Source organism: Salvelinus alpinus, chromosome 1, assembly GCF_045679555.1.
Source record: "Salvelinus alpinus chromosome 1, SLU_Salpinus.1, whole genome shotgun sequence".
In the NCBI taxonomy this organism is placed as follows: domain Eukaryota; kingdom Metazoa; phylum Chordata; class Actinopteri; order Salmoniformes; family Salmonidae; genus Salvelinus; species Salvelinus alpinus.
This window is the reverse complement of record NC_092086.1, coordinates 5408213-5420546: the sequence shown is the minus strand read 5'-3', so window position 1 is coordinate 5420546 and position 12334 is coordinate 5408213. Positions and strand designations below refer to the sequence as shown.

At 43.0% G+C, this 12334-nt stretch overlaps 1 protein-coding gene across 4 annotated transcripts in view; it reads left to right on the top strand.

Moving 5' to 3' along the window:
- LOC139569535 (MHC class II transactivator-like) overlaps positions 1-12334 on the top strand; it is a 54361-nt gene that overhangs the window by 25035 nt on the left and 16992 nt on the right. For all 4 annotated transcript variants that reach the window (XM_071390986.1, XM_071390985.1, XM_071390984.1 and 1 more), the window contains exons 11-14: positions 525-571; positions 672-836; positions 3603-5753; positions 7026-7477. In XM_071390986.1, the coding sequence (XP_071247087.1) occupies positions 525-571; positions 672-836; positions 3603-5753; positions 7026-7477 (2815 nt within the window). The remainder of the gene's footprint in view (positions 1-524; positions 572-671; positions 837-3602; positions 5754-7025; positions 7478-12334) is intronic.

Here is a 12334-nt window from a genome sequence, read left to right as displayed (position 1 = left end):
GTCTCCTCCCTGTCCCTCTGTCCTCTCACTATACCATGTAAATGATGTCCCTGTCCCTCTGTCCTCTCACTATACCATGTAAATGATGTCCCTGTCCCTCTGTCCTCTCACTCTACCATGTAAATGATGTCCCTGTCCCTTTGTCCTCTCACTGCGCCATGTAAATAATGTCTCCTCCCTGTCCCTCTGTCCTCTCACTGCACCATGTAAATAATGTCTCCTCCCTGTCCCTCTGTCCTCTCACTATACCATGTAAATTATGTCCCTGTCTCTCTGTCCTCTCACTCTACCATGTAAATGATGTCCTCTCCCTGTCCCTCTGTCCTCTCACTATACTATGTAAATGATGTCCCTGTCCCTCTGTCCTCTCACTATACCATGTAAATGATGTCCCTGTCCCTGTGTGTGTGTGTGTGTGTGTGTGTGTGTGTGTGTGTGTGTGTGTGTGTGTGTGTGTGTGTGTGTGTGTGTGTGTGTGTGTGTGTGTGTGTGTGTGTGTGTGTGTGTGTGTGTGTGTGTTACAGAGGAGTACATTCACCAAGCCAAGGCTCACCTGAGGGGAATGTGCCAGGTAAGACCAGAGAACAGACAGAGGGACCGTTGAGTTGGGATTTACTTTATTCAAAAGACAACTCTACCTGTCTCTCAAACCAATGACGTTGTCTCAACAGGAGATGGAGGCGGGCCTTAGCCTGGCGTCCCACTATGTTGACGTGCGATTGGTCAAGAGGCAGATCCTGATTGGCTCAGGGAAGAACGCCAGCAAGTGCCTGGAGAAGGACTTGGTCGTTATCGGAGACGCGGAGAGAAGGCGGGGCTCGTTGGCCAGGAGTCAGGTCAGACCCGGTGACATCATCGTTACGTCATCACCTACAGAGAAACTATTAGTATTTAGTCTGAAGACTGTCGTTACGTCATCACCTACAGAGAAACTATTAGTATTTAGTCTGAAGACTGTCGTTACGTCATCACCTACAGAGAAACTATTAGTATTTAGTCTGTAGACTGTCGTTACGTCGTCACCTACAGAGAAACTATTAGTATTTAGTCTGAAGACTGTCGTTACGTCATCACCTACAGAGATACTATTAGTATTTAGTCTGTAGACTGTCGTTACGTCATCACCTACAGAGAAACTATTAGTATTTAGTCTGAAGACTGTCGTTACATCGTCACCTACAGAGAAACTATTAGTATTTAGTCTGTAGACTGTCGTTACGTCATCACCTACAGAGAAACTATTAGTATTTAGTCTGTAGACTGTCGTTACGTCATCACCTACAGAGAAACTATTAGTATTTAGTCTGAAGACTGTCGTTACGTCATCACCTACAGAGACACTATTAGTATTTAGTCTGTAGACTGTCGTTACGTCATCACCTACAGAGAAACTATTAGTATTTAGTCTGAAGACTGTCGTTACGTCATCACCTACAGAGAAACTATTAGTATTTAGTCTGTAGACTGTCGTTACGTCATCACCTACAGAGAAACTATTAGTATTTAGTCTGAAGACTGTCGTTACGTCGTCACCTACAGAGAAACTATTAGTATTTAGTCTGAAGACTGTCGTTACGTCATCACCTACAGAGATACTATTAGTATTTAGTCTGAAGACTGTCGTTACGTCATCACCTACAGAGAAACTATTAGTATTTAGTCTGTAGACTGTCGTTACGTCATCACCTACAGAGAAACTATTAGTATTTAGTCTGAAGACTGTCGTTACGTCATCACCTACAGAGAAACTATTAGTATTTAGTCTGTAGACTGTCGTTACGTCATCACCTACAGAGAAACTATTAGTATTTAGTCTGAAGACTGTCGTTACGTCATCACCTACAGAGACACTATTAGTATTTAGTCTGTAGACTGTCGTTACGTCATCACCTACAGAGAAACTATTAGTATTTAGTCTGAAGACTGTCGTTACGTCGTCACCTACAGAGAAACTATTAGTATTTAGTCTGAAGACTGTCGTTACGTCATCACCTACAGAGACACTATTAGTATTTAGTCTGAAGACTGTCGTTACGTCATCACCTACAGAGAAACTATTAGTATTTAGTCTGTAGACTGTCGTTACGTCATCACCTACAGAGAAACTATTAGTATTTAGTCTGAAGACTGTCGTTACGTCATCACCTACAGAGAAACTATTAGTATTTAGTCTGTAGACTGTCGTTACGTCGTCACCTACAGAGAAACTATTAGTATTTAGTCTGTAGACTGTCGTTACGTCGTCACCTACAGAGAAACTATTAGTATTTAGTCTGAAGACTGTCGTTACGTCGTCACCTACAGAGAAACGATTAGTATTTAGTCTGTAGACTGTCGTTACGTCGTCACCTACAGAGAAACTATTAGTATTTAGTCTGAAGACTGTCGTTACGTCGTCACCTACAGAGAAACTATTAGTATTTAGTCTGAAGACTGTCGTTACGTCGTCACCTACAGAGAAACTATTAGTATTTAGTCTGTAGACTGTCGTTACGTCATCACCTACAGAGAAACTATTAGTATTTAGTCTGTAGACTGTCGTTACGTCATCACCTACAGAGAAACTATTAGTATTTAGTCTGAAGACTGTCGTTACGTCATCACCTACAGAGAAACTATTAGTATTTAGTCTGAAGACTGTCGTTACGTCATCACCTACAGAGAAACTATTAGTATTTAGTCTGAAGACTGTCGTTACGTCATCACCTACAGAGAAACTATTAGTATTTAGTCTGAAGACTGTCGTTACGTCATCACCTACAGAGAAACTATTAGTATTTAGTCTGAAGACTGTCGTTACGTCGTCACCTACAGAGAAACTATTAGTATTTAGTCTGAAGACTGTCGTTACGTCGTCACCTACAGAGAAACTATTAGTATTTAGTCTGAAGACTGTCGTTACGTCGTCACCTACAGAGAAACTATTAGTATTTAGTCTGAAGACTGTCGTTACGTCATCACCTACAGAGAAACTATTAGTATTTAGTCTGAAGACTGTCGTTACGTCGTCACCTACAGAGAAACTATTAGTATTTAGTCTGAAGACTGTCGTTACGTCGTCACCTACAGAGAAACTATTAGTATTTAGTCTGAAGACTGTCGTTACGTCGTCACCTACAGAGACACTATTAGTATTTAGTCTGAAGACTGTCGTTACGTCATCACCTACAGAGAAACTATTAGTATTTAGTCTGTAGACTGTCGTTACGTCATCACCTACAGAGAAACTATTAGTATTTAGTCTGAAGACTGTCGTTACGTCATCACCTACAGAGAAACTATTAGTATTTAGTCTGTAGACTGTCGTTACGTCATCACCTACAGAGAAACTATTAGTATTTAGTCTGAAGACTGTCGTTACGTCGTCACCTACAGAGAAACTATTAGTATTTAGTCTGAAGACTGTCGTTACGTCATCACCTACAGAGAAACTATTAGTATTTAGTCTGAAGACTGTCGTTACGTCATCATTGCATGTTTTTTCTCCCTTTATCTATAATTCTGACTGTCAGGAAAAAGTGTAATTAATAATTAATAATAATAATAATTAATAATAATTGTAGTTAATAATTCATGTATTTGTTATCTGTGTTCGTCGTCAGGTGTTCGAGAGCTCCACCGGGGCGAAACCCAACCGCTACACCGTGTTGCTAGGCAACGCCGGCATGGGCAAAAGCACGCTCATCAAGAAGCTCTGCGTCGATTGGTCCGACGGTCTACTGCCTCAGTTTGACTTTGTGTTCTTATTGGACGTTAAGGCTCTGACCCTCCCCCCTGAGCCGGCCTATAGCCTTCAGTCCCTCCTCTTACACCACTCCTCCTCCCCCATCCCCTCTACCTGTCCCCAAACCCGGGATGTCTTCAATCAGGTCCTCTCTGTCCCGGAGCGTGTGCTGGTGATATTCGACGGCTTCGAGGTGGTGCGTGACTTGGAGGGTCTGCTGCAGTTTCCTGCGGATGACAGGAAGGGGGAGACCTACAGCGTCAGACAGCTGTTCTCAGGTCTGCTCCAGAGGAAGCTCCTACCGGGCTGCTCTCTGCTCCTCTCTGCCCGACCACGAGGCACCGTCAGTGGGCTGCTGAGACGGGCTGACAGCCTTCTGGAACTCTCTGGCTTCTCCCCTCCGGACATAGAGAGATACCTGGGACAATACTTCTCTGGACAGTCCCTAGAGGCACCAACCTCAGGCCCAACCTCAGACCTTGTCCCAGCCTCAGACTCAACCTCAGTCCCAGCCTCAGACTCAATCCCTGTCCCAGCCTCAGACTCAGTCCCAACCTCAGTACCAAACTCAGCACCAGTCCCAACATCAGACTCAGTCCCAGCCTCAGTCCTAAGACCAGTCCCAACCTCAGCCCCAACCTCAGTACCAAACTCAGCCTCAGTCTCAACCTCAGTCCGAGCCACAGTCCCAGCCTCAGTCCGAGCCACAGTCCCAGCCCCAGTCATAGCCCCAGTCCGAGCCCCAGTCCGAGCCCCAGTCCGAGCCCTAGCCCCAGTCCCAGCCCCAGTCCCAGCCCCAGTCATAGCCCCAGTCCGAGCCCCAGTCCGAGCCCTAGCCCCAGTCCTAGCCCCAGTCCTAGCCCTAGCCCCAGTCCCATCCCTAGCCCCAGTCCCAGCCTCAGTCCTAGCCCCAGTCCCATCCCTAGCCCCAGTCCCAGCCTCAGTCTTAGCCCCAGTCCCATCCCTAGCCCCAGTCCCAGTCCCAGCCTCATCCCCAGTCCTAGCCCTAGCCAGGCTCCACAGCCAGCCGTACCTTCTGTCTGTGTGTTGGAACCCAGCCCTGTGTCACATGGTGTGTTTGCTTCTAGAACACTGGGAGGGTTCTGAGCCACTCCCCTCCACGCTGACGGGACTGTGTTACAAAGCGCTGTCACTAAAGATGAGACGACACACCCTGAAACACACACACTGTCAAACCCTACCCCAAACTCAGACCCTGGCACACACTCACACCCTTAAACACACACACTGTCAAACCCTACCCCAAACTCAGACCCTGGCACACACTCACACCCTGAAACACACACACTGTCAAACCCTACCCCAAACTCAGACCCTGGCACACACTCACACCCTTAAACACGGTCACAAACACGTCCCTAAACACACACACAACAGGACACGGACGCACATCCACACTCGCTCTCACACTCAATCCCAAATTCAATTAGAAGAAGAGAAGAGGAGGATAGAGACGAGGGAGGAGGGAGAGGAAGAGAGAGAGAAGGAGAGGATAGAGACGAGGGAGGAGGAAGAGAGGGAGGAGGGAGAGAGAGAGAGAGAGAAGGAGAGGATAAAGACGAGGGAGGAGGAAGAGAGGGAGGAGGGAGAGAGAGAGAGAGAGAAGGAGAGGATAGAGACGAGGGAGGAGGAAGAGAGGGAGGAGGGAGAGAGAGAGAGGGAGGAGGGAGAGAAAGAGAGAGAGGAAGAGATGGAGGAGGAAGAGAACGAGAACAGGTGTGTTCTGTCAGAGTTGAGCGGTCTGGCTTGGCAGGGGGTTAAAGGTCATTCATCTCTCCTGACCCTGACTCTGGAGAATACCATCTATGTCAAGCTGCGGTTGTTTGGCCTGAGGACTGGACTGGTCCATTCTCATTGGCAGGGCAGAGATTGTAACGGTGACGACGTGAGTTCTGACAACATCCTGTCCTGGGCCCATCCTTTCCTGCAAAGCTTCCTGGGCGGGGCTCACCTGTCCGTCTCCAGCTGTGTGTCTGACCGCGCTCTGCTGGCCCAGATACTACCACAGGTAGATCTGCTGTTTCCTATTGAAACTCTGTCTGTACACAGGTCCTCTATAGACTATAACCTGAACCAGCACCTCCTTCTAACTCGGACTCTGCTGATTATTGAGGAAAATGGTTTCTTTCTATGACTGTGATATGTGGTTGTCCCACCTAGCTATCTGAAGATGAATGTACTGACTATGACTGTGATATGTGGTTGTCCCACCTAGCTATCTGTAGATGAATGTACTGACTATGACTGTGATATGTGGTTGTCCCACCTAGCTATCTGTAGATGAATGTACTGACTATGACTGTGATATGTGGTTGTCCCACCTAGCTATCTGAAGATGAATGTACTGACTATGACTGTGATATGTGGTTGTCCCACCTAGCTATCTGAAGATGAATGTACTGAATATGACTGTGATATGTGGTTGTCCCACCTAGCTATCAGTAGATGAATGTACTGACTGTAAAGTGGCTCTGGATAAGAGTGTCTGCCAAATGACTAACATGTAAATGTACTCTGTTCTACTCTATTCTACTCTACTCTATTCTACTCTACTCTATTCTACTCTGTTGTACTCTATTCTACTCTACTCTATTCTACTCTATTCTACTCTACTCTATTCTACTCTACTCTGTTCTACTCTACTCTATTCTACTCTACTCTATTCTACTCTGTTGTACTCTATTCTACTCTACTCTATTCTACTCTATTCTACTCTACTCTATTCTACTCTACTCTGTTCTACTCTACTCTATTCTACTCTGTTGTACTCTATTCTACTCTACTCTATTCTACTCTATTCTACTCTACTCTATTCTACTCTACTCTATTCTACTCTGTTGTACTCTATTCTACTCTACTCTGTTCTACTCTATTCTACTCTACTCTATTCTACTCTACTCTGTTCTACTCTACTCTATTCTGTTCTACTCTACTCTGTTGTACTCTATTCTACTCTACTCTATTCTACTCTACTCTGTTCTACTCTACTCTGTTCTACTCTACTCTGTTCTACTCTACTCTATTCTACTCTACTCTGTTCTATTCTACTCTATTCTATTCTACTCTACTCTGTTCTACTCTACTCTACTCTATTCTACTCTACTCAATTCTACTCTATTCTACTCTGTTCTATTCTACTCTATTCTATTCTATTCTACTCTGTTCTATTCTACTCTACTCTACTCTGTTCTACTCTACTCTACTCTATTCTATTCTACTCTGTTCTACTCTACTCTACTCTACTCTGTTCTACTCTGTTCTACTCTATTCTACTCTGCAGCCCAGGGGGAGGCGACGGCCTCAGGGAGAGTGTCTGGACCTCGCTCAGCGATTCGCTGTCGGGCTGCTTTTCCGGAACAAGGCGGAACTCCGGGATCTGGCCACGCTGGATACCGGCGCCACGAAAGTGGCGGTGGCCAAGCGAGCCGCTGTGATGTCACACCTGGAGAACCTTCACCATGGCGACCTGAGCCCCGCTCGGCTCCTGGAGGCGTGTCACTGTGTTTACGAGACAGGCGACGCCCGCTTGGTCAGACACCTAGTACGGAACCTTCCCGAGGTTCTGTCGTTCCAAGGGGTTCCGCTGTGTCCCGCGGACGCCTTCGTAGTGTGGAACCTTTTGGACCAGTGTAGAACGCTGAGGAGGCGGTTCTGTTTGGGGCTGGAGGACACGGGACTGAGGATGACAGGATTAAAACTACTGACAGGTCTCAACAACATACACTCATACAGGTACTGACACTATTACACTGATAGACCTGTTACAGATCTGTTACAGTATAGATCTAGAACAGTATAGATCTGTTACAGTATAGCTCTAGAACAGTATAGATCTGGGGCTGGAGGACACAGGACTGAGGATGACAGGATTAAAACTACTGACAGGTCTCAACAACATACACTCATACAGGTACTGGTACTATTACACTGATAGACCTGTTACAGATCTGTTACAGTATAGATCTAGAACAGTATAGATCTGTTACAGTATAGATCTGTTACAGTATAGATCTAGAACAGTATAGATCTGTTACAGTATAGATCTGTTACAGTATAGATCTAGAACAGTATAGATCTGTTACAGTATAGATCTGTTACAGTATAGATCTGTTACAGTATAGATCTGTTACAGTATAGATCTAGAACAGTATAGATCTGTTACAGTATAGATCTAGAACAGTATAGATCTGTTACAGTATAGATCTAGAACAGTATAGATCTGTTACAGTATAGATCTAGAACAGTATAGATCTGTTACAGTATAGATCTAGAACAGTATAGATCTGGGGCTGGAGGACACAGGACTGAGGATGACAGGATTAAAACTACTGACAGGTCTCAACAACATACACTCATACAGGTACTGATACTATTACACTGATAGACCTGTTACAGATCTGTTACAGTATAGATCTAGAACAGTATAGATCTGTTACAGTATAGATCTAGAACAGTATAGATCTGTTACAGTATAGATCTAGAACAGTATAGATCTGGGGCTGGAGGACACGGGACTGAGGATGACAGGATTAAAACTACTGACAGGTCTCAACAACATACACTCATACAGGTACTGACACTATTACACTGATAGACCTGTTACAGATCTGTTACAGTATAGATCTGGGGCTGGAGGACACGGGACTGAGGATGACAGGATTAAAACTACTGACAGGTCTCAACAACATACACTCATACAGGTACTGATACTATTACACTGATAGACCTGTTACAGATCTGTTACAGTATAGATCTAGAACAGTATAGATCTGGGGCTGGAGGACACGGGACTGAGGATGACAGGATTAAAACTACTGACAGGTCTCAACAACATACACTCATACAGGTACTGGTACTATTACACTGATAGACCTGTTACAGATCTGTTACAGTATAGATCTGTTACAGTATAGATCTGTTACAGTATAGATCTAGAACAGTATAGATCTGTTACAGTATAGATCTAGAACAGTATAGATCTGGGGCTGGAGGACACGGGACTGAGGATGACAGGATTAAAACTACTGACAGGTCTCAACAACATACACTCATACAGGTACTGACACTATTACACTGATAGACCTGTTACAGATCTGTTACAGTATAGATCTAGAACAGTATAGATCTGTTACAGTATAGATCTAGAACAGTATAGATCTGGGGCTGGAGGACACGGGACTGAGGATGACAGGATTAAAACTACTGACAGGTCTCAACAACATACACTCATACAGGTACTGACACTATTACACTGATAGACCTGTTACAGATCTGTTACAGTATAGATCTAGAACAGTATAGATCTGTTACAGTATAGATCTAGAACAGTATAGATCTGTTACAGTATAGATCTGTTACAGTATAGATCTGGGGCTGGAGGACACAGGACTGAGGATGACAGGATTAAAACTACTGACAGGTCTCAACAACATACACTCATACAGGTACTGGTACTATTACACTGATAGACCTGTTACAGATCTGTTACAGTATAGATCTAGAACAGTATAGATCTGGGGCTGGAGGACACGGGACTGAGGATGACAGGATTAAAACTACTGACAGGTCTCAACAACATACACTCATACAGGTACTGGTACTATTACACTGATAGACCTGTTACAGATCTGTTACAGTATAGATCTAGAACAGTATAGATCTGGGGCTGGAGGACACAGGACTGAGGATGACAGGATTAAAACTACTGACAGGTCTCAACAACATACACTCATACAGGTACTGACACTATTACACTGATAGACCTGTTACAGATCTGTTACAGTATAGATCTAGAACAGTATAGATCTGTTACATTATAGATCTAGAACAGTATAGATCTGGGGCTGGAGGACACAGGACTGAGGATGACAGGATTAAAACTACTGACAGGTCTCAACAACATACACTCATACAGGTACTGACACTATTACACTGATAGACCTGTTACAGATCTGTTACAGTATAGATCTAGAACAGTATAGATCTGTTACAGTATAGATCTAGAACAGTATAGATCTGTTACAGTATAGATCTAGAACAGTATAGATCTGGGGCTGGAGGACACAGGACTGAGGATGACAGGATTAAAACTATTGACAGGTCTCAACAACATACACTCATACAGGTACTGACACTATTACACTGATAGACCTGTTACAGATCTGTTACAGTATAGATCTAGAACAGTATAGATCTGTTACAGTATAGATCTGTTACAGTATAGATCTAGAACAGTATAGATCTGGGGCTGGAGGACACAGGACTGAGGATGACAGGATTAAAACTACTGACAGGTCTCAACAACATACACTCATACAGGTACTGACACTATTACACTGATAGACCTGTTACAGATCTGTTACAGTATAGATCTAGAACAGTACAGATCTGTTACAGTATAGATCTAGAACAGTATAGATCTGGGGCTGGAGGACACGGGACTGAGGATGACAGGATTAAAACTACTGACAGGTCTCAACAACATACACTCATACAGGTACTGACACTATTACACTGATAGACCTGTTACAGATCTGTTACATTATATATCTAGAACAGTACAGATCTGTTACAGTATAGCTCTAGAACAGTATAGATCTGGGGCTGGAGGACACAGGACTGAGGATGACAGGATTAAAACTACTGACAGGTCTCAACAACATACACTCATACAGGTACTGACACTATTACACTGATAGACCTGTTACAGATCTGTTACATTATAGATCTAGAACAGTATAGATCTGTTACAGTATAGATCTAGAACAGTATAGATCTGGGGCTGGAGGACACGGGACTGAGGATGACAGGATTAAAACTACTGACAGGTCTCAACAACATACACTCATACAGGTACTGACACTATTACACTGATAGACCTGTTACAGATCTGTTACATTATATATCTAGAACAGTATAGATCTGTTACAGTATAGATCTAGAACAGTATAGATCTGTTACATTATAGATCTAGAACAGTATAGATCTGGGGCTGGAGGACACAGGACTGAGGATGACAGGATTAAAACTACTGACAGGTCTCAACAACATACACTCATACAGGTACTGACACTATTACACTGATAGACCTGTTACAGATCTGTTACATTATATATCTAGAACAGTATAGATCTGTTACAGTATAGATCTAGAACAGTATAGATCTGTTACATTATAGATCTAGAACAGTATAGATCTGGGGCTGGAGGACACGGGACTGAGGATGACAGGATTAAAACTACTGACAGGTCTCAACAACATACACTCATACAGGTACTGGTACTATTACACTGATAGACCTGTTACAGATCTGTTACAGTATAGATCTGGGACTGGAGGACACAGGACTGAGGATGACAGGATTAAAACTACTGACAGGTCTCAACAACATACACTCATACAGGTACTGATACTATTACACTGATAGACCTGTTACAGATCTGTTACAGTATAGATCTAGAACAGTATAGATCTGTTACAGTATAGATCTAGAACAGTATAGATCTGGGGCTGGAGGACACGGGACTGAGGATGACAGGATTAAAACTACTGACAGGTCTCAACAACATACACTCATACAGGTACTGATACTATTACACTGATAGACCTGTTACAGATCTGTTACAGTATAGATCTAGAACAGTATAGATCTGTTACAGTATAGATCTAGAACAGTATAGATCTGTTACAGTATAGATCTAGAACAGTATAGATCTGTTACAGTATAGATCTGTTACAGTATAGATCTGTTACAGTATAGCTCTAGAACAGTATAGATCTGTTACAGTATAGATCTAGAACAGTATAGATCTGTTACAGTATAGATCTGTTACAGTATAGATCTGTTACAGTATAGCTCTAGAACAGTATAGATCTGTTACAGTATAGATCTGTTACAGTATAGATCTAGAACAGTATAGATCTGTTACAGTATAGATCTAGAACAGTATAGATCTGGGACTGGAGGACACAGGACTGAGGATGACAGGATTAAAACTACTGACAGGTCTCAACAACATACACTCATACAGGTACTGACACTATTACACTGATAGACCTGTTACAGATCTGTTACATTATAGATCTAGAACAGTATAGATCTGTTACAGTATAGATCTAGAACAGTATAGATCTGTTACAGTATAGATCTAGAACAGTATAGATCTGTTACAGTATAGATCTGTTACAGTATAGATCTGTTACAGTATAGATCTAGAACAGTATAGATCTGTTACAGTATAGATCTAGAACAGTATAGATCTGTTACAGTATAGATCTGTTACAGTATAGATCTGTTACAGTATAGCTCTAGAACAGTATAGATCTGTTACAGTATAGATCTGTTACAGTATAGATCTAGAACAGTATAGATCTGTTACAGTATAGATCTAGAACAGTATAGATCTGTTACAGTATAGATCTAGAACAGTATAGATCTGTTACAGTATAGATCTAGAACAGTATATAGATCTGTTACAGTATAGATCTAGAACAGTATAGATCTGTTACAGTATAGATCTAGAACAGTATAGATCTGGGGCTGGAGGACACGGGACTGAGGATGACAGGATTAAAACTACTGACAGGTCT